Genomic DNA, 22,121 nt, shown 5'->3' on the forward strand with positions numbered 1-22,121 from the left:
CTGAATATTCATTGGAAGGACTGGTGCTGAAGCTGAAGCTCCAATACTTTGGCCACGTGATGCAAAGAACTGACTCATTGGAAAAGACCCTGATCCTGAGAAACATTGAAGGAGGAGAAGGGGATGCCAGAGGATGAGATGGTTGGATGGCATCACTAACTCAATGGACATGAGTTTGAGCAAGCTCCAGGAGTTGGTGAAGGACAGGTAAGCCTGGCATGCTGCAATCCATGGGGTTGCAGAGAGTCGGACATGACTGAGCAGCTGAACTGAACTGATAAATAATAATATTAGGAATATAAAATAATTATGCCCCCTTTATCCCAGAGATAATCAGTACCTGAACACTGTGATTCTATATTAATCCTCTGAGGTTAACCTAAATGCATGTGCAACATTGTGGGATGTCCTATAACCATACCCATATCTGGGAGGGGAGAAGACAAAGACCAGCATCCTGGCTAGTGAAACTGTCAACATAATGGTGCTAACATTTTGTAGATACAGTCTATAGTCCAGACCCGGAAAGTGCTATGAGCTTGGCTGTTTCTCTGGCAGGGAAGGTAGGGCCAGGTCCGCATTGGGTGGCACCCCCTTGAGCACTATTTAGACCATATCAGTGCTACAGGCACTCATTACTCCCAGTCACATGGAGCAGAGGTACTGGTTTCATATGACCAGCCAGAGTCTGTCAGCTCAGAGTGCCTCTCTGCATCTCTTCCCCCAAAATGCTATTCTCTGGTGGTCACTGAGGGGTGACACTCTATGGAGCAAAAGCCATAAACATTTCCTCCTCAAGGCCATGTGGGCCAGCCCACTAATGGCCACTCCTAGGTGCTCCAGGGCTGCTGCTGCCCCCAGCCACAAGGACTGATTGGAGGACCAGACCGGGAGTGGAGGAAACGACTGGGTAGAGACAGAGAGGAAATACTGCTTCCCCCTTCCGATACCACCCTTCCTCCTTCCCTGGACACCTGCCTAGGGGAAGTGGGGCTTCATAGTACAGACCACAGATGAGTTTGTAAGTGCATAGGGATCAAACTGGAGAAGGAAATGGCAACACCCTCTAGTGTTCCTGCCTGGGAAATCCTGTGGACAGAGGAGCCTGGCAGATCACAGTACATGGAGTCATAGGGACTAAACAACAAAAGGGATCAGATACACTTGGGGGATGGGACAAGGAAAGGAAGTGCTCAGGGTCTGGGGGCTTCTTGAGGAGATAAAATGAGCCAGAGGAGGTTATCAAGCTAACATCCCTTTGACTGATTGGTCCTGGAATCTGTAAATTGTCCTCACCCTCACCTTATTTGAACAGATGAATGAAGGAGATTGGTAGTCACTGAGCCATGTGGATATCTGAGGGAATAGTGTACTAGGCATAGGGCACAACCATTGCAATGGGCTGGAGTTAGAAGAAGCTCTGCTCATTTTATGAGCCATCTGAAGGGATGTAGCATGGACCAATTTGTATTGACAAATAATAAAAATAATGACCAGCTGGCACAGTAATTCTCAACTCTGGCCAGTTCTACTCTTCCTTTTGAGGATAGCTGCAACTTTATATAACAAATGCTTGTTTAAATTTATGACATTTCATATAAGATATACATTAGAATGAATCAAAGTTTTTAATATTTGATCTTTTTTACTTATGAAACAGCAATTTCATATGATTCAACATATTATAGTTAACATAAATTATTCATATAATTAGTTATAACTATTTTATATTTTGAATACTCATTATATGATTCATTTAAAAGACTCTGATGCTGGGAGCAATTGGGGGCAGGAGGAGAAGGGGACGACAGAGGCTGAGATGGCTGGATGGCATCATTGACTCGATGGACATGAGTTTGAGTGAACTCCAGGAGTTGGTGATGGACAGGGAGGCCTGGCGTGTTGCAATTCATGGGGTTGCAAAAAGTCAGACATGACTGAGCAACTGAACTGAAAGTAAAAATAAACACACTATGCTGCTGCTGCTAAGTCACTTCAGTCGTGTCTGACTCTGTGCAACCCCATAGACGGCAGCCCACCAGGCTCCACCGTCCCTGGGACTCTCCAGGCAAGAACATTGGAGTGGGTTGCCATTTCCTTCTCCAATGCATGAAATGAAAAGTGAAAGTGAAGTCGCTCAGTCCTGTCCGACTCTTAGTGACCCCCTGGACTGCAGCCTACTAGGCTCCTCCATCCATGGGATTTTCCAGGCAAGAGTACTGGAGTGGGGTGCCATTGCCTTCTCCAAAACACACTACAGATAAATGCAAATTTATAAACTATAATATGCAATATGTAATAAAGTAAATGTATATATAATATATAAAATTTTAATATATAGTCTTCAATAGCATTATAATATTGTTCTAATATAGCATATGGGAAGTATATACATTATAATGGTATAGAGTGACACACACATATTACTCTATATATATATCATGCTAAAATATTTCTTAGTGGCCCTTAACTGTCCTGAAATGAAATTTATAATATGATTTACCCATGCCTCAAATTTGAACAAACAATTTAATGATAAAGCAATTTAATGACCTAAGTTTAATACAAAGATGGTATAAAAGACAAGTTTTATTGAAATTGTGTGTATTGTCATATGTAAAGCTTGAATGTAATAGAGTAATTTTATAAGTAAGTATATAATTAAAAGAAGTAATAGTAGTGGTTGAGGTAAGAAAGATTTACTGATCATTGTATATATGCCAGGCACTGCACATTCTAGTTCTAAGGACTTGAAGTACATTAATACATTTAATCCTCACAGTCCCCTGATAGGGCTTGGCAAAGCCTTCCATTGTTTATTAAGAGGAGAGGTTTATGGAAGCTGAATGGTATGCTAAACATAGAAATGAAGAGGGGAATAAGTTATCTAAAGAGGATTAAGCCCTATTGGGCACTTTGGAATCTATGTATCCTAGCTGACCCAGAATTTGATTTTTAAAAAAAGGGCCGCCAGGTGTTGGCCATAAGATGTGGACCCTGCCTCGTGTGTGTAACCTCTAGAGACTGGCTAGTTGATGAGTAACAGTTGTATCTCTGCCATGAATCAGAACTCTCCCTATAACAGAGCAGAACCCCAACAGAAACAGAGTCTCATCCTGAAATGTGTGGCTGCAGATGGTGTAGAAACAACTAACTTCAGGCAGAAAACCCCTTTAAACTTTGATGTTGGCCCCCACTAGGGATGCATGTGTGAGAGGCGCAGGGTGCACATATACGGGGCATGTGCACAACTCTATATGTGCTCTCCTAGACCTCAGTTCACTAGAACCTACCTCATAAGAACCCTCACTCAACTGATTTTATTCCCACCTCTACTCCCTATTGGAAGACAAACATTTAATCGCTACAAAATATTTTCTTCAGGGTATCCTGCTACATACAGATAAGAGTCTAAAAGTTGGAAGGAGTAGTGGTTACATCCATGCAGGTGTTTGAGATAAGGATGGGACTGTGTGTGGTTGTTAATGGGAATATTAGCTATATCTGCAATGCCTTATTTCTTTAATAAAGCAAAGTTACTGAAAGAAAATTGGAAAAAAAATTAACATTATTAAATTTGGATCCTTGAGATCATGGGAGTTTGTGATAGTATTCCTTTTATTTCTCTGTAGCTTTGAAATTAAGGAAAAAACAAAAGATTGCCAGGGGGAAAATTTCCAGTTTAGCACATATACAGCTGGTCGTCTTGACCAAAGACCTCTGCAACCATTGTATAATTTGTTTTCTTGGTGCTGGATTAGAACTTGTCTAGTTTAATGTCTCCATTTCTTATGAGAGTAGAAACTAACTACCCAAAGTCACATATTTCCTTGGAATGTGAACCCAGGGTGTCACATCTCCAGCTAGCTCTATGCTCTTTTCACAATGCCTGTCTGTATTCTTATACTGCCTTGGCATCAAGGTCTAGGGTGATGCCCCTAAGGACCTGTCAAATCCTTAGTCAGTCCAGAAACTGTTATTCTCATCACGGTTCTCTACTTACTGAGGCAGAAAAGTGGATAAGGACTTTTTAAAAAAAGATTTTCAATAATCCAAAGGTTAAACTTCAGCTAATATGAAAATTAATTAATCAAAGCAGTTCACTATAATAGTAATTAATTATGCAGACTCTCGTGGGATAAGAATATATAAACCTATATTTAATAAGACCTCCTAAGTCTTCTCCACTTCATGGATCACAGCCTTGTCATGGCAAAGGGGTTTATATAACTCAATGAAGCTATGAGCCATTTCATATAGGGTTACCCAAGATGGGAGGGTCATAGGAGTCATAGTGAAGAGTTCTGACAAAACCTGGTCTACTGGAGGAGGGAATGGCAAATCACTCCAGTATGCTTGCCTGAAGAACTCCATGAATAGTATGAAAAGGCAAAAAGATATGACAGCAGAACATGAGCCTCCCAGGTTGGAAGGTGTCTGGTGTGCTACTGGGGAGAGCTTAGGGCAATTACTAATAGCTCCAGAAAGAATGAAGTGGCTGAGCCAAAGCAGAAATGATGCTCAGCTGTGGATGTGTCTGATGGTGAAAGTAAAGTCTGATGCTGTGAAGAAGAGTATTGCATAGGAACTTGGAATGTTAGGTCCATGAATTGAATGGACATGGTCAGCAGGAGATGGCAAGATTGAACATTGATATCTTAGGAATCAGTGAACTAAAATGTATGAGAATCACCAATTTTGATTCAGATGACAGTTAAAAATCCCTTAGAAGAAATGTAGTAGCCCTCATAGTCAACTTAAGAGTCTGAAGTTCAGTACATGGTGCAACCTCAAACACAACAGAATGATCTTGGTTTGTTTCCAAGGCAAATCATTTCTCTTGGAAAGTGGTAGGCAGCCATTTTGATAGGGTAGGGCCTAATTTGTAAGGACTTGGGTGATAGACTTGGTGATTTTGATCAGCTATTAGCATAGACTCGTGAGCTCTGGAGTGGGGATATGGAGGTGAGTTTATTTTGTGATTACTGTTTATTGTGATGCTAGCTAATAGGAAAGTAGCAAACTTTTGTTACTGTGAACACATTTTGTACATTGAACTTGGTTGCTAGCATTCCTGGTGACTCAGATGGAAAAGAGTCTGCCTGCACTGTGGGAGACCTGGGTTCATTCCCTGGGTCAGGCAGATCCCCTGGAGCAGGAAATGGCAACCAATTTCAGTACTATTGCCTGGAAAATCCCATGGATGGAGGAACCTGGCAGGCTATAGTCCATGAGGTCACAAAGAGTCAGACAGGACTGAGCTAATAACACTTTCACTTGGATGTATTACTGCTCTGGTGGTAGGAGGAGTTTGAAGGTCTTTGACACATGCAAATAGCTTTTTATTATTAGTGAATTTTGAGGGGGGAAACCCCACACAATTTCATCCCTTAAAGATTTATGAATGTCTACTTTGTGCAGTGCATTGGGCCTTGTTCTAGAGATACAAAGGAAGTAAGGCACCCATCTAACTGGGAAGGGGATCTGTAGGCAAACACGTGGTCAGAGCACCACGGGGTGGTAAATGGACACCAGGCAGTGAAGTGCAGTTTTTGGAAGTGGCATTTGAAGCTGGGTCTTGGAAGATATGGAACAATGGACTGGTTCAACTGGGAAATGGAACAATAGACTGGTTCAACCCTGGGAAAGGAGTATGTCAAGGCAGTATATTGTCACCCTGCTTATTTAACTGATATGCCAAATATATTATGAGAAATGCTGGGCTGGGTGAAGCACAAGCTGGAATCAAGATAGCAGGAAGAAATATCAACAACCTCAGATATGCAGATGACACCACTCTTATGGCAGAAAACGAAGAGGAACTAAAGGGCCTCTTGATGAAGATAAAAGAGGAGAGTGAAAAAGCTGGCTTAAAACTCAACATTCAAAAAACAAAGATCATGGCCTCCAGTCCCATCACTTCATGGCAAATAGATGGGGGAACAAGGGAAACAGTGATGGACTTGATTTTCTTGGGCTCCAAAATCACTGCGATGGTGACTGCAGCCATGAAATTGAAAGACACTTGCTCCATGGAAGAAAAGCTATGACAAACCTAGACAGCACATTAAAAAGTAGAGACATCAGTTTGCTGACAAATGTGCATATAGTCAAAGCTATGCTTTTTCCACTAGTAATGTATGGATGTGAGAGCTGGACCATAAAGAAAGCTGAGCACCAAAGAATTGAAGCTTCTGAACTGTGCTGTTGGAGAAGATTCCTGAGAGTCCCTTGGACTGGAAGGAGATAAATGAGTCAATCCTAAATGAAACCAGTCCTGAATATTGATTGGAAGGACTGATGCTGAAGCTGAAGCTCCAACACTTTGGCCACCTGATGTGAAGAGCTGACTTATTGGAAAAGACCCTGATGCTGGGCAAGATTGAAGGCACTAGGAGAAGGGGACAGCAGAGATGGTTCGGTGATATCACTGACTAAATGGACATGAGTTTGAGCAAGCTCTGGGAGATAGTGAAGGACAGGGAAGCCTGGCGTGCTGCAGTCCATGGGGTTGCAAGAAGTTGGACACGACTGAGAGACTAAACAACAACTTGGAAGATAAATAGGATCTCCACAGATAGGCACAGAGGCAAAGGGCAATCTAGTGGAAGGACCCAGAAGAACAAAGGCAGAGAAGTGAATGGCATATCAGGGACTGAAGTGGAGGGTGTGTGAAGGCTTGTGGATGAGGTCAGGAAAGACAGGCAGGCCATCCCTGATGAGCCAGAGAAGGTAGGCTTAGGCTTTTGCATACCAGGAACCACTGCAGGTTTTGAGCAGTAAAGGGACATGGTCTTATGCATCAGAAAGATCATTTTGGTAGCTGTCTACAGAACACATTGGAATGGAAAAGTTGGGAGACCATTTAGAAAGATACGGCAATAGTCCAAGCAGGATATGGGAAAGGCCCAGACTTTCATGTCTATGAGGAGGGAGAGGAGGGGGAAGAATTTGACAGGAATGTCTTAAGGGAGGAGCAGAGGGAGGTCAGTGGGAAGAGAAAGGCAAGATTCAGGGGTGGCTTCCAAAATTTTTGGCTTGGATGACCGTGAACATGAGAGGCAGAGAGGATTTGGCATTGGCGATAAGCTTACTATTGCCAAGCATCCTGGATTTGAGGGAGTAGCAGAAAGCATGCTAGAGGGATTGGTGGGCAGTGCTGATATCCTGTCTCCCATAGGCACATTTTCTACCGCAGCCTTCAAATGAACATCAGTGCATTTGAGAAGAGCTTTAGGCTAGTGGGTGATACCCAAGGAGGCTCATCAAGCCTCAGGTAATCAGGAGTTGAAGAGTTGGTTGTAAAGCCTCATGTGGCCTCACCTTCAGAACATAATTGAGGCCCATTTGTCAAATAAAGAGTGAAGGAATGATCTTGACAAAGCACAGCACAAATTCTGTAATGAAAGGCTAATGAAGATGGTTGATAGGCCATTATTAAGCATAATAACTAGGTTGAAATGAGAAGAAGGGCTTCATTTAGGCAGAACTTTGCCATTGATAAATACTGGGGGGTAAAAGTGTAAAAGAAGACCATGTAATCCAATTCATAAAAAATGTGGAAATGCTTTTTAAAAGCCAAAGCGATAATCATTCATTGTATTTATAGATGTGGAGTGGGGGATATGGATAGATACTGCCACAGAAATGAGATTTTAGAAATCAAAAATTTTCTCACTGTCAGAACTTTATTTTAAAAATGATGAAACAGCTCTGTCCATATTTCCAGGCTGGGGGCAAAGAGGCATATATTCAGCAGCTGTGGCACAGGCCACTCACTTCTTGGAGAGTCTGACTTTTTATTCTTGGAGGCTGACCCCTTGAGGCAGACAGCATCCACTGTGATGGGTATAAATAAAAATAATTTTGTCTTTAGACCTGTGTTTGGAGGAGCGCTGAGAGAGATGCAGGTGTGTGACTCCTACATCAAAATATCAAAAATAAAGAGAGTCATGTATTCAATAGGCATAATACATAGTAAGTACAAATTTTAAGCATAGAACTCTATTTCTGGATTATAATGTTAGGAGTTGGGTGATCATCCTTAGATATTTAATTTAAAATAAATATGGGTCAGATAAGATTTATCCAAGTTTTAGAACTGATCTTCAGAAGTTAAGTCAAGTACACAGATTATTAATAATTCATTACTCTGTATACTATATATATTTCATAGATAAATAATTGGCATACATTATTTGATGGTTATTATTCCCACAATAGTTATTACTTGGGGCTAGATTATTACTCAGCTGGAAAGGTCCACTGTACCTAACAGGGCTGTGCTGTTTGGAATATATTTGACAATTTGGATTCCTGCAAGAAAATTTAAATGTTTTCATGGCTCATGAGCTGGAATGAAGAGTAGAGGAGGCAGTATATAGGACACACAGTAATTAAGAACATCAGTTTGGGAGTGAAGCTCACCTGCACTGGGGTCCAGACTCTGCCATTAAAACCTGAGTGACCTTGAACAAGTCACTTAAACTCTCTGAGCTTTTCTTTTTTCCTCAGTGAAATGGGAATAGCAAAAGTCCCTACATCCCAGAGCTGATGTGATAATGAAATGAGAAAACTACACACAAAGCATCTATCACAGTGCCTAGCTGATTCGTGAGTGCTAAGTTGCTTCAGTTGTGTCCAACTCTGTGTGATCCTATGGACTGTAGCCTGCTAGGCTCTTCTGTCCATGGAATTCTCAAGGCGAGAATACTGGAGTGCATTGCTATGCCCTCTTCCAGGGGATCTTACTGACCCAGGGATCGAACCCGGATCTCCAGCATTGCAGGCAGATTCTTTAACATCTGAGCCACCAGGGAAAGGTTCAAGGAATGCTAGTAGCTGCTGTTGCATCTTTCTTAGCTGGTTCATTTACCTGGCATATGTAACCTAGTTATCCAATTTGAGCAAGATCTTAGGTACATGCTTAGCTTTTGGCTCCCTCTATCACCTACCCCTAATGGTGCATCCCCACAAGTTTGCTATGAAATGACCCCAGCAACCAGTGGTTGCTGCTGCTGCTAAGTTGCCTCAGTCATGTCCAACTCTGTGCGACCCCAGAGACGGCAGCCCACGAGGCTCCCCTGTCCCTGGGATTCTCCAGGCAAGAACACTGGAGTGGGTTGCCATTTCCTTCTCCAGTGCAGGAAAGTGAAAAGTGAAAGTGAAGTCGCTGAGTCTTGTCCAACTCCTAGCAACCCCATGGACTGCAGCCCACCAGGCTCCTCCGTCCATGGGATTCTCCAGGCAAGAGTGCAACGAGTGGTTGGCAGACGGCAAATCCTTAGTTCAAGATACTAGATGGAGAAAAGATATTCAGTTCAGTTTCAGTTCAGTAGCTCTGTCGTGTCCAACTCTTTGCAACCCCATGGACTGCCGCATGCCAGGCCTCCCTGTCCATCACCAACTCCTGGGGTTTACTCAAACTCATGTCCATTGAGTCAGTAATGCCATCCAACCATCTCATCCTCTGTCATCCCCTTCTCCTCCCACCTTCAGGCTCTCCCAGCATCAGGGTCTTTTCAAATGAGTCAGTTCTTCATATCAGGTGACCAAAGTGTTAGGGTTTCAGCTTCAACATCAGTCCTTCCAATGAATATTCAGGACTGATTACCTTTAGGATGGACTGGTTGGATCTCCTTGCAGTCCAAGGGACTCTCAAGAGTCTTCTCCAACACCATAGTTCAAAAGCATCAATTCTTCAGCACTCAGCTTTCTTTATAGTCCTACTCTCACATCCGTACTGGAAAAGCCATAGCCTTGACTATACAGACCTTTGTTGGCAAAGTAATGTCTCTGATTTTTAATATGCCTTCGAGGTTGGTTGTAACTTTTCTTCCAAGGAGTGAGCGTCTTTTAATTTCATGGCTTCAGTCACCATCTGCAGTGATTTTGGAGCGCCCCCCCCCCCAAAATAAAGTCTGTCACTGTTTCCACTGTTTCCCCATCTATTTCCCATGAAGTGATGGGACCAGATGCCATGATCTTAGTTTTCTGAATGTTGAGCTTTAAGCCAACTTTTTCACTCTCCACTTTCACTTTCATCAAGAGGCTCTTTAGTTCTTCTTTGCTTTCTACCATAATGGTGGTATTATATGCATATCTGAGGTTATTGACATTTCTCCCGGCAATCTTGATTCTAGCTTGTGCTTCATCCAGCCCAGCATTTCTCATGATGTACTCTACATAAAAGTTGAAAAAGCAGGATGACAATATACAGCCTTGACATACTCCTTTCCCTATTTGGAACCAGTCTGTTGCTCCATGTCCGGTTCTAGCTGTTGCTTCCTGAGCTGCATGCAGATTTCTCAAGAGGTAGGTCAGGTGGTCTGGTATTCCCATCTCTTGAAGTATTTTCCACAGTTTATTGTGATCCACACAGGCAAAGACTTTGGCATAGTCAATAAAGCAGAAATAGATATTTTTCTGTAACTCTCTTGCTTTTTTGATAATCCAGTGGATGCTGGCAATTTGAACTGTGGTTCCTCTGCCTTTTCGAAAACCAGCTTGAACATCTGGAAGCTCACATGCTGTTGGAGCCTGACTTGGAGAATTTTGAGCATTACTTTACTAGCATGTGAGATGAGTGCAATTGTGCAATAGTTTGAGCATTCTTTAGCATTGCTTTTCTTTGGGATTGGAATAATAACTGACCTTTTCCAGTCCTGTGGCCACTGCTGAGTTTTCCAAATTTGCTGGCATATTGAGTGCAGCACTTTCACAGCATCATCTTTTCGGATTTGAAATAGCTCAACTGGAATTCCATGACCTCCACTAGCTTTGTTCGTTGTGATGCTTCCTAAGGCCCACTTGACTTCGCATTCCAGAATGGCTGGATCTAGGTGAGGGATCATACCATCATGATTATCTGGGTCATGAACATCTTTTTTGTACAGTTCTTCTGTGTATTCTTGCCACCTCTTCTTAATATCTTCTGCTTCTGTTAGGTCCATACCATTTCTGTTCTTTATTGAGCCCATCTTTGCATGAAATGTTCCCTTGTATCTCTAATTTTCATGAAGAGATTTCCAGTCTTTCCCATTCTAATATTTTCTGCGATTTCTTTGCACTGATCACTGAGGGAGGCTTTCTTATCTCTCCTTGCTATTCTTTAGAACTCTGCATTCAAATGGGTATATCGTTCCTTTGCTCCTTTGCTTTTTGCTTTTCTTCTTTTCACAGCTATTTGTAAGGCCTCCTCATGTAGCCCTTTTGCTTTTTTGCATTTCTTTTTCTTGGGGATGGTCTTGACCCCTGTCTCTTGTACAATGTCATGAACCTCCGTCCATAATTCTTCAGGTGCTCTATCAGATCTAATCTCTTGAATCTATTTCTCACTTCCACTGTATAATCGTAAGGGGTTTGATATAGGTCATACCTGAATGGTCTAGTGGTTTTCCCCACTTTCTTCAATTTAAGTCTGAATTTGGCAATGAGATCATGATCTGAGCCACAGTCAGTTCTGGTTTTATTTCTGCTGATTGTATAGAGCTTCTCCATCTTTGGCTGCAAAGAATATAACCACTCTTATTTTGGTATTGACCATCTGCTGATGTCCATGTGTAGAGTCTTCCCTTGTGTTGTTGGAAGAGGGTGTTTGCTATTACCAGTGCGTTCTCTAGGCAAAACTCTATTAGCATTTGCCCTGCCTCATTTTGCCAAGGCCAGATTTGCCTGTTATTCCAGATGTTTCTTGACTTCCTACTTTTGCATTCCAGTCCCCTATAATGAAAAGGACATCTGTTTTGGGGTGTTAGTTCTAGAAGATGTTGTAGGTCTTCATAGAACCGTTCAACTTCAGCTTCTTTAGCATTACTGGTTAGGGTGTAGACTTTGATTACTGTGATATTGAATGGTTTGCCTTGGAAACGAACAGAGATCATTTTGTTGTTTTTGAGATTGCACCCAAGTACTGCATTTCAGACTCTTTTGTTGACTATGATGGCTACTCTGTTTCTTCTAAGGGATTCTTGCCCACAGTAGTAGATAAGTTATTACACTGGTTCAGTTCAGTTCAGTTCAGTCGCTCAGTCATGTCTGACTCTTTGCGACCCCATGAACTGCAGCATGCCAGGCCTCCCTGTCCATCACCAACTCCCAGAGTTTACTCAAACTCACGTCCATCGAGTCAGTGATGCTATCCAGCCATCTCATCCTCTGTTGTCCCCTTCTTCTCCTGCCCCCAATCCCTCCCAGCATCAGTCTTTTCCAATGAGTCAACTCTTTGCATGAGGTGGCCAAAGTACTGGAGTTTCAGCTTTAGCATCATTCCTTCCAAAGAACACCCAGGACTGATCTCATTTAGAGTGGACTGGTTGGATCTCCTTGCAGTCCAAGGGACTCTCAAGAGTCTTCTCCAACACCACAGTTCAAAAGCATCAATTCTTTGGAGCTCAGCTGATAAGGTATTATAATATACAAAAACTTGCACAGCCTGCCCTCTAGTGGTAATTTGATGAATTTCCCCCAACAGTTGCCCTGTTGATTCACAAATGAGAGCTGGCCATAAAAATCAATGGCATATAGCTGACATAGTTAGTAAAAAACATCTGGCTTAAAAAAATCAATTTATTGATAAAAAAGCACATAATAAACTAATACCAGATGTACATCCTAGGCAAAGGACTTAGGTTGTAATGAACATTATCAAGATATCTGGAGCTTGCCTATTTTCATATGCTAATTTTACCTAAAGAGATTTCCAATTTGGGGCAGATATCCAGAACTGGCATTTCTATACATAGCTATATATCCTATTCCCCAATAGAAATTGTAATGTACATAGCCATTAGAGTCTGTAATTTTACTGCAGGCAGTATTCTTGTTTCCTAAAATAATATAATTGTTGTTGCTGATAATAACATTTTATCCTCTTTGAGGGATTAAATGCTTTTCTCATGACTCTGTTTCCACAGCAGGTAGATGTGACAGGATTTGTTTTTCCAGATGTATTGACAAGGAATCCAAGGCTTATCTATAAGCAGGCTAAATAGTTTTGCTTTGGTCACCGAGGGCACTTTCCAGGATACTGCATTAGTTTTCACCCCTAGGAATCTCCTGTTGGCAAAATAAATTGCATGAACACTAACATGTCCCTTTATATGTTAAATGTGCTCCATTTTTTTGAATTTTCATGTCAAACTCCTTAAGCACATGCTTGTTTTGCAGTCTGAAATGAAAGCAATTAAAACCAAGAACTGGGTTTTAAAGAATGACTTTCTTTGCTCCATTGAAGTGTTTTATGTCGCTTAGATATTTAAACATTTCTACCAACATGACCAAACTAAGAGTAATAATTTTGGGAGTTTTATAGAAACCTAGATCAAGTAAGCTGAAATAAGAATCTAAAAAATACAATTGTTCTTTTAAATACTTGAATTGCTATTCTTACGAGTCAAGGGTGGACAGGGAATGGCTTATATAGAAATAGGTATTTTTCAGTGGAATGATGAAAATATTTATAGCCATACCAAGGGACCATGAAGCAGAAGACAGTCAGGCCTTCCTGATGGCTTTGGTGGATTTGCTCTGTGGCAAGCTTCAATCCAACTGCAGAATGTTGCTGCTTTTCTCTCTCTTTCTTTTTTTTGGGGGGGAGGGGGATTGTTTTCCTTCTTGAAAAGAAAAGTGAAACTGTTACTCACTCAGTCATGTCTAACTCTTTGAATGTCACGGACTGTAGCCCACCAGCCTCCTCTGTCCATGGGATTCTCCATGCAAGAATACTGGAGTGGATTGCCATTCCCTTCTGCAGGGGATCTTCCCTACTCAGGGATTGAACCCAGGTCTCCTTCATTACAGGCAGATTTTTTACGGTCTGATCTACCAGGGACCTACAGTACCTGTATTTACACTTGTGGCTAGTTAGTGGAACACAGTTATCAAGCCATCTTTGGGAGAAGCCAGTCTGTCCAGAAACCACCATTCTTCAGAGGCTTTTGGGGGCAAACCTACATAGCTATGACTGGAGTTGTGAACAGAATAGGGCTGGATCCCCCTGTGAACGAGAGGCCTTGCTGATAAGGTCAAACTTGCAGGTGGGCTTTATCTGTGGGCTCCTGAGTTCTGCTATGTCTCTATCCTGGCCATAGCATGCTCCCTTGTCAGCTACATCACAGATGTATTCATTCACCCATTTGCCAAATACATATGGAGTGTCAACATGCAAAGGGCTCTGACTGCATGGCATGTATTACAATCTCCTTCTCATGATATATATGTGACTTATACTGGTGACTTCTGATACTACCATCTTTGATCCCTGGAATGGCTCTTGGAAAATTAAGTTTGATGTGATCTTTCTTCTGTTCCTGCCCTTTCTTGTGACCCTTTCATGCTTTTCTCTTAACCTTCTCTCTCACCCTCAAGGTATTAATCCCATCATGTTCCCTTGCCACCTGAGCTTCCAGACCTCTTACTTCACTAGGCCTTCTTAGTTGTTTCACCAGTCCCATATCTAAAGAGAAATGCACTGTATCGTATTTTATCCCCCCTTGCCCCCTGTCTCTGTTGGTTTTCCTAGGAATAGCAATCCATTAACAATGAATCATACCACCTTGCTGGAATCTGATAGTGGTTCTGTACTGTCTAGATATAAGGTTATAAGATCTTTATTCATGGGAATGGATTTCTGCTGATGAAAGTCCAGTGTGGAAAAATATTTGGTGTCAGATGAGCCTTCATGTATCCCTGGTATCTTGTTGTTTGTCTAATCCATTTTTTTTTTTTTGGAAAATTGCCTCAGGCGTTTTGAGATACATTATATTCTAACTTGTGTGGTGAATACAGTTGTGTCGGCCCCTGCCCATATTCTCAGGTTCTACCTCCTGGGATTCAACCAACCATGGGTGGAAAATATTTTTGAAAAATTCCAAAAAGTTCCAAAAGGCACAACTCAAATTTTCTGCACACTGGAAATTATGTTGCATTTATATCTATATCACTTTTACTTTGTATTAGCTATCATGAGCAAGCTAGAGATTATTTAAAGCATATACGAAGGTATATGTAGATTATAAGAAACTACCATATCATTTTATATAAGAGACTTGAGCATTCAGAGGTGTTGATATCCTTGGGGGTCATGAAATCAGTCCCCTGCAGATATTGAGGGATGATTGTACTAAAGGAAAAGAATAAGGGGATAACCTTTGGAAATTGTCCTTATTATTGAATATATGTTCTCTGCCTGTTGACAACTTTATAACTAAAGATTCCCTCTCTGCTACCTAAAGCAAGGGAACAGAAGAAAAGGAACCATAAACTATTAAATCAAATCCATTTTACCCAGCTAGCTCTTAAGAGGAAATGAAATCTCAGTGTCCTCTCAAAGTCTGTATGACAAAGCTGATTGTAATGGCAGTTAAATGTCTTCACCCTCCTTTGAGCCTGAATGTCATGTCCCAAGAGCAGATATTTTGATTATTTTTTATACAAACCATGTCCTGTCAGTAATGGGACAAACCAGGCTGTTAGCATTGTATAGGTATAGATTATGCAACAGATTGTTTAGAGAAAGTAACTACAGGGATTTAGGGTGCAAATGAGAAAACATTCCAGATTTTTTTTTTTTTTCCTATCAAGTAGGTAATTATCGAGGTTTAAAACTACTCTTCCAAGACACATTTGTTAATTCAAAAGCATTTGCTATGCACCTTTAGGGTCAGAAAATAACAAAAACTGGAATGTGAAGGACTTTTTAAGAAATCCCCATATTTTCTTTGTTTCTTCTATTAACCAACTTTTAAAATAAAGCTATGGTCTCCCCAGTGGCTCAGTGGGAAAGAATCCGCCTGCAGTGCAGGAGATGCAGGAAATGTAGGTGCAATCTGGTTCAGGAAGATCCCTGGATGAGATAATGGTAATCCATTCCAGTATTCTGCCTGGAGAATTCCATGGACGGAGGAGCCTGGGGAGCAACAGTTCATAGGGTCGCAAAGAGTTGGATATGACTAAAGCGACTTAGCATAGCATGAGAAAAAATACATTTTCTTAAAAAAAGCATATCATTTCCTCACAGTTGTGTTAATGCATGGGAGCAATATCACAAATAATCCATAGTAGGGAAAATATAAAATTCATTCAAAGATGACAATACAATAAATATCAAAACTGCATTAAATGCAGTGATGTATCACCAGTAATCTACAATGACCCCAAAGTTTAAGTAATGTAGATTTGCCCCCTCCCTGTTCTTGACAGTTATGAGAATGACAAGTGACAGGTAAACAACTGATGCCTGGAAGTGAATAAAAAAGCCCCCCAAGAGATAGCTAGAGATCAGTATGTTCTTAGTCCAATTCGGCTGTACCTTCTTGACTTCGACAGTGAACAATGGTCATCAAAATTCATAGTGATGAATCTGGTGCCCTGTGAGTCCTCAAAGTTCAAATGCCCTTCATTATAAATTTAGGGTGAGTTATTTGATTATTGATTTATTTCTAGTGAATACTTGACATACTACAAGAGGATTTGAGGCAACTTATAATAAATGCCCATATGCAGCAAGGCAGTGAAAAATGAAGTCACAAAGAGAGGTCAGAAGTCAAAGAATTTAAAAACTTTCTTGGGTTACAGACACCTTTGAAGATCTGATAAAGAGCTATGGAAGCTATGGAACATTGCTCCAGAAAAGTATAGCTATGCAAATAAGCACCACCTTGAAATCTATCCAGGCAATCTGCCTCTGGGTGTCCTTGAACCTCAGGTCAAGAAGCCCTTCTGTAGAGAAAGCAAAATCCTGAGGGAGGATAGTTTATTACACTTGAGCATTGCATGTAGCCCTGAGCTTTCCCTGTCAACTGAGGTTAAAAGATAAACACATTGGGCTCAGAGTTCTCAACATCTAAAAAAAGGAAGCAGATGAGTTCACAAAATGATAAGCGAAACATAATTTTAAAATGACAGTGTTTATACAGTTTACGAAAGGATTATTTTATAAAGGGTAATCAAGTTACACAAAGGGATGTAGCATAATTTGATGAAATTCTTTGAAATCAGCAATTGGAAGTAGAATAGCTATGCTAATTGTATTGACTAGCATATAAAATTAGCCACAGTGTCTCATTTCCAACCTTTCTGGAAAAGAGAGAATTCACTGTTTATGTCTTTCTTTAATGGTAGATTTACCCACCTAATATTATTTGATTAAACTTGACATTAATATAGGACATTAATATAATATATTCCCATGAGCGCACACCAGCTGAGCAGCAAGGGAGGCCTAAGGGTATAAAAAGAAATTGAGCTGTGATTAAATATCTGCTATTAATAGGTCATACCATGGAAAACTGGCATGTAGACAGTGCCAAATAATCACTTTAGGTACCCACTGCTTCCAGCTCTGGCATCTACTTTCTCAAAGGCAAATAAATAAAACAGTGGTTCCGGTCACAATTATAGACAGGGGCAATACAGGATAGGGGTTAAGAAAACAGTCTCTGGAACCACAGACTGGTTTTCCACCATTTATTAGCTCTGTATCCATAGGCAAAGTCACTAAACTTTACTGAGTCTCATTTATTTTCTTGTCTATAAAATAAAAATAATAGAAACCTCAATTTCAGGGCTCCTCCTAGACTATACAGGGTCCTAAAGAAGTCTCTGTTTTGTGGGTCTCCTGTCTATATAAACAATTTGAGTCACCAAAAATCAGCATGCCAGGGTCATTCCAGCCATCCAGTCTCACAAAATCCTGTTAAGTGGGTGCCGTTTGGCTGGCAGTAATGATGCACTTGGCCAGCCACCCTACTGGAATTGGTAGCTAGTTGTGGGGACCCCAGGAATACCCCATAGGTATGAGTGCTGGAGCTCCTTGGAGGATCTAGTTAACTCCAAGCAGATTACTGTAGAGGACTGGAAATACTCCAGAGGCACAGGGCTAGAACAGGAATCATGCTTGCCCAGGTCCAAGGATAAGATATATCTCATAGGACAGTAGTCCCCAATGTTTTTGGCACCAGGAACTGGTCTCATGGAAAACAATTTTTCCACAGACCTAGGGGATGAGAGTGATAAGAAGTGGCTGTAAATATAGATGAAACTCCACTCACTTACCCGCCACTCACCTCCTGCTGTGCAGCCCAGTAGAGTGGTACCTGTAGAGTGGTACCCGTAGAGTGGTACAGGTCCATGGCATGGGGATTTGGGGACCCCTGTCATAGGATCACTGGGAAGATTGAATGAGATAATCTATGTAAAGCTCGTGACTCAATGTCTAGCTCATAGTGAGTCCTCGGTATATGTTGGCAATGATTTATTATTGCTCTCATCATTATCAATAATGTTCATTGCGTCTCATGCCCAATTTGGTTTTCTTTCAGTGGATGGCTGCATCGACTGGTCAGTGGATCTCAAGACATACATGGCTTTGGCAGGCGAGCCAGTCCGAGTGAAATGTGCCCTTTTCTACAGTTACATTCGTACCAACTATAGCATGGCCCAAAGCACTGGGCTTAGGCTGATGTGGTACAAAAACAAAGGTGATTTGGAAGAGCCCATCATCTTTTCAGAGGTCAGGATGAGCAAAGAGGAAGATTCAATATGGTTTCACTCAGTTGAAGCACAAGACAGTGGGTTCTACACTTGTGTTTTAAGGTGAGTGCTACGTGAAAACATTGCTCAGCGTCACAGGTGAGTCTTGTTTAGGGCTGGAGTGTGTAAGGGTGCCTTATGTTATACAGTGGATGTATTCTTGACAGGCTACAGTGCATGTGCAGCTTCTATACATTTCTTTTTAATTATTTATTAAGACAACATAGCAAGTTCTCATCACATTTTCATAAAGCAAGATTCCCATTTACTGTGTGTACTCATTCAATTCATAAAATTTTGTGATTCATTTATTCCCTATCTCCACTCTTTCCCCAGGGCCTTATGTAAACCATCTCTGACTTATGATGGATGGTTGGACTTATAATTTTTCAATTTTATGATGGTGCAAAAGTGACACATATTCAACCTAAACCACACTTTAAATTTTGAATCTTTTCCATGTTAGCAATATGTGGCATGATAATATTTCATGATGCTGGGTAGTAACAGGCCGTAAGCTGCAGCTCTCTGTCAGCCATGTGATCATGGGGTAATCAAATGGTATACTTAAAATCACTCTGTACCCGTATAACTATTCTGGTTTTCACTTTCGATAAATTACATGAAATATTCAGTACTTTATTATAAAATAGGCTTTGTATTACATCATTTTGCCCAATGTGAAATGAAACTGTTCTGAGCACATTTAAGGTAGACTAGGCTAAACTATCGGAGAAGGTGATGGCACCCCACTCCAATACTCTTGCCTGGAAAATGCCATGGACGGAGGAGCCTGGTAGGCTGCAGTCCATGGGGTCACGAAGAGTCAGACACGACTGGGCGACTTCACTTTCATGCATTGGAGAAGGAAATGGCAACCCACTCCAGTGTTCTTGCCTGGAGAATCCCAGGGACGGGGGAGCCTGGTGGACTGCCATCTATGGGGTCGCACAGAGTTGGATATGACTGAAGCGACTTAGCAGCAGCAGCAGCAGCAGCAGCAGGCTAAACTATGATGTTCAGTAGGTTAGGTGTATTAAATGTATTTTGACTTCAGGTATTTTCAACTCGGGTTTCCCAGGTGGCTCAGTAGTAAAGAACCTATCTGCCAATGCAGGAAACACAGAGATGCAGGTTCGACCCCTGGGTAGGGAAGATCCCCTGGAGAAGGAAATGGCAGCCCACTTCATTATCCCTGCATGGGAGATCCCATGAACAGAGGAGCCTGGAGGGCTATAGTCCATGGGGTCACAAAGAGTAGAACACGACTGAGTGACTAAACAACAGCAACAACAATGGGTTTATCAGGCCATAACCCTAATGGTTAATACAGGAAGACCTGTATTAACAAATGTTTTTGTATAGAGCTACTTGGCTCAATGGAGAAGGCAATGGCAACCCACTCCAGTACTCTTGCTTAGAAAATCCCATGGACGGAGGGGCCTGATGGGCTGCAATCCATGGAGTCGCTAAGAGTCGGACACGACTGAGTGACTTCCCTTTCACTTTTCACTTTCATGCATCGGAGAAGGAAGTGGCAACCCACTCCAGTGTTCTTGCCTGGAGAATCCCAGGGACGGGGGAGCCTGGTGGGCTGCCGTCTATGGGGTCACACAGAATCGGACACGACTGAAGCGACTTAGCAGCAGCAGCAGCAACTTGGCTCAATGATCTTGATTTCTGGCCATGAAAATTACCTAAAGTATCATTTAGGTCAGGGTCTCACCTTTCTTATTGAAGGAAAATAGTTTCAAATGTTTCTGGGAGATCTTTTAACAGGAGATCTTTTAATTTCTGGTGAAATTCTTTGTGGAATTTGCAATGTGAATTTGAGTCTACTGTATCTAAGTATTCAATGTGGGACCCTATAAACATATGGTCCTCCTGTCTTCCTATATACTATACTGTGGAAGATACCACAGATACAGTTCCTGTTTGTAAGAAGTTCATAGTGACAGGAAATCAGTTTTTTGCTCAGGAATTCCACAGTATGTCCTTCCTCCCCTCTCCATCTCCCCTCGTCAGGGTCTAAGATCTCAAATCTCAGATAGAGACTGTATTAAGTGTTGAAGTAGGTAGCTGAGGTGACTTTAAACACATTTTCAAAACTGCCATTTGCTAAGTCTGATCTTGCTCACCAGGGATCTGTACTCTGTTGTTTGATTTTACGTTCTGGGAAATGCAGACCCTTCCATTTTTGTTTCCTGTGGACTTTGTCTGATGTCAAAGCTATGTCACCTCTTCATCAAAAGCACTTTGAAATTCCTGGTGTGGCCTCATTGTTCAAAAGGGCAGGAGACCAGGTGGTATATAAATAGAGAGCTTTCTTGATGCCTTAAGAATCACTTTTGTATGTGTGTTGGGAGGAAATATTGGGGAAACAAGTTTTGTCTCTTTGCGGTGGGCAAAAGCCCCAGAATAGTGGCAAAAGTAGCAATCATTCTGACCACACCCTTAGTAATAAGCAGCATTTTCACCTCCTTGGACAGCTCTTGGCAGAACTGAGAAGTGGGTGTAATTTGGCTTCACTGTCTGACACTCTGTTCTTTAGGGTGCTGCTACTCTCTCTCTGTTTATACCTTTTTCATTCCCCACCCTCTTAAATCCTGCCAATCTAAAATAGATCATTTTTCCTCCTCAAATTCCACTTGCTCTCTTTTGTTTTCACAAATTAAATATTTTATTTGCAGAGCATCAGCCAACTACATACAGGTGCTATATTTATAATGAATTACTGAATTAATTACTGCTTACTTCCCCTGCTCTGCTTATTTCCCCAATCTGGCTCTCTTTCCTCTCTTCCTTAAAAAAATATAACACTCATGTACTCATCTTACCCTTTCCCCTATCTGATAAATGCTAACAGTCTAGTGTGTATCCTTGCATGCATGTGTGCTAAGTCATTTCACTTGTGTCTGGCTCTTTGCGACCCTATGGACTATAACCTGTCAGGTTCCTCTGTCCATGGGATTCTCCAGGACACTGCAAGAATACTGCAGTGGGTTGCCATGCCCTTCTCCTGCGGATCTTTCCAATGCAGGGATCGAACCCACGTCTCTTACGTCTCCTGCATTGGCAGGAGGGTTCTTTACCACTAGCACCACCTGGGAAGCCCGTATCCTGGCATACCTTCTCCTGATTCTTTTAATTGCACAAGTATATCTACATGGGGATTTTCTCCTCACTGTTTTACAAACTAAAAACAGAGTTACATGTTTCCCTGCATTTTCTTTCCTTATTAAATATATATATTGGAAATATTTCCAAGTCAACTGATAGAGAGTGCACTCATCCTTTTAAATATATACTGTTCTGTGTTGCTCAGTAGTCTATGATATCACAATTTAGTCTATCATTTTGCTATTTATGTGCATATATTTTTTGTCCCTATAAAAAGTGCTGCAATAAAAGCTCCCAACTGGTTTTTAAATATTCTTTTAAATTTTTAGATCAGTTTTAGACTTACAGAATTATTTCAAAGATACTCCCGAAAGTTTCTGTATGCCCTACACCCATTTCCCCTAGTATTAACATTTTCCATGACTGTGGTACAATTGTTATAATCAATGAGCCAATCATCATTAACTGAA

At 41.4% G+C, this 22,121-nt stretch overlaps 1 protein-coding gene across 26 annotated transcripts in view; it reads left to right on the top strand.

Annotated features, from left to right (window-relative positions):
* Window positions 1-22,121, top strand: part of IL1RAPL2 (interleukin 1 receptor accessory protein like 2) — a 1,479,614-nt gene that overhangs the window by 904,729 nt on the left and 552,764 nt on the right. For all 26 annotated transcript variants that reach the window (XM_059883637.1, XM_059883641.1, XM_059883624.1 and 23 more), the window contains one exon: window positions 18,321-18,594. In XM_059883637.1, coding sequence (XP_059739620.1) covers window positions 18,321-18,594 — 274 coding nt within the window. The remainder of the gene's footprint in view (window positions 1-18,320; window positions 18,595-22,121) is intronic.

The sequence above is a fragment of the Bos taurus genome, chromosome X, assembly GCF_002263795.3.
Source record: "Bos taurus isolate L1 Dominette 01449 registration number 42190680 breed Hereford chromosome X, ARS-UCD2.0, whole genome shotgun sequence".
NCBI classification, from domain to species: domain Eukaryota; kingdom Metazoa; phylum Chordata; class Mammalia; order Artiodactyla; family Bovidae; genus Bos; species Bos taurus.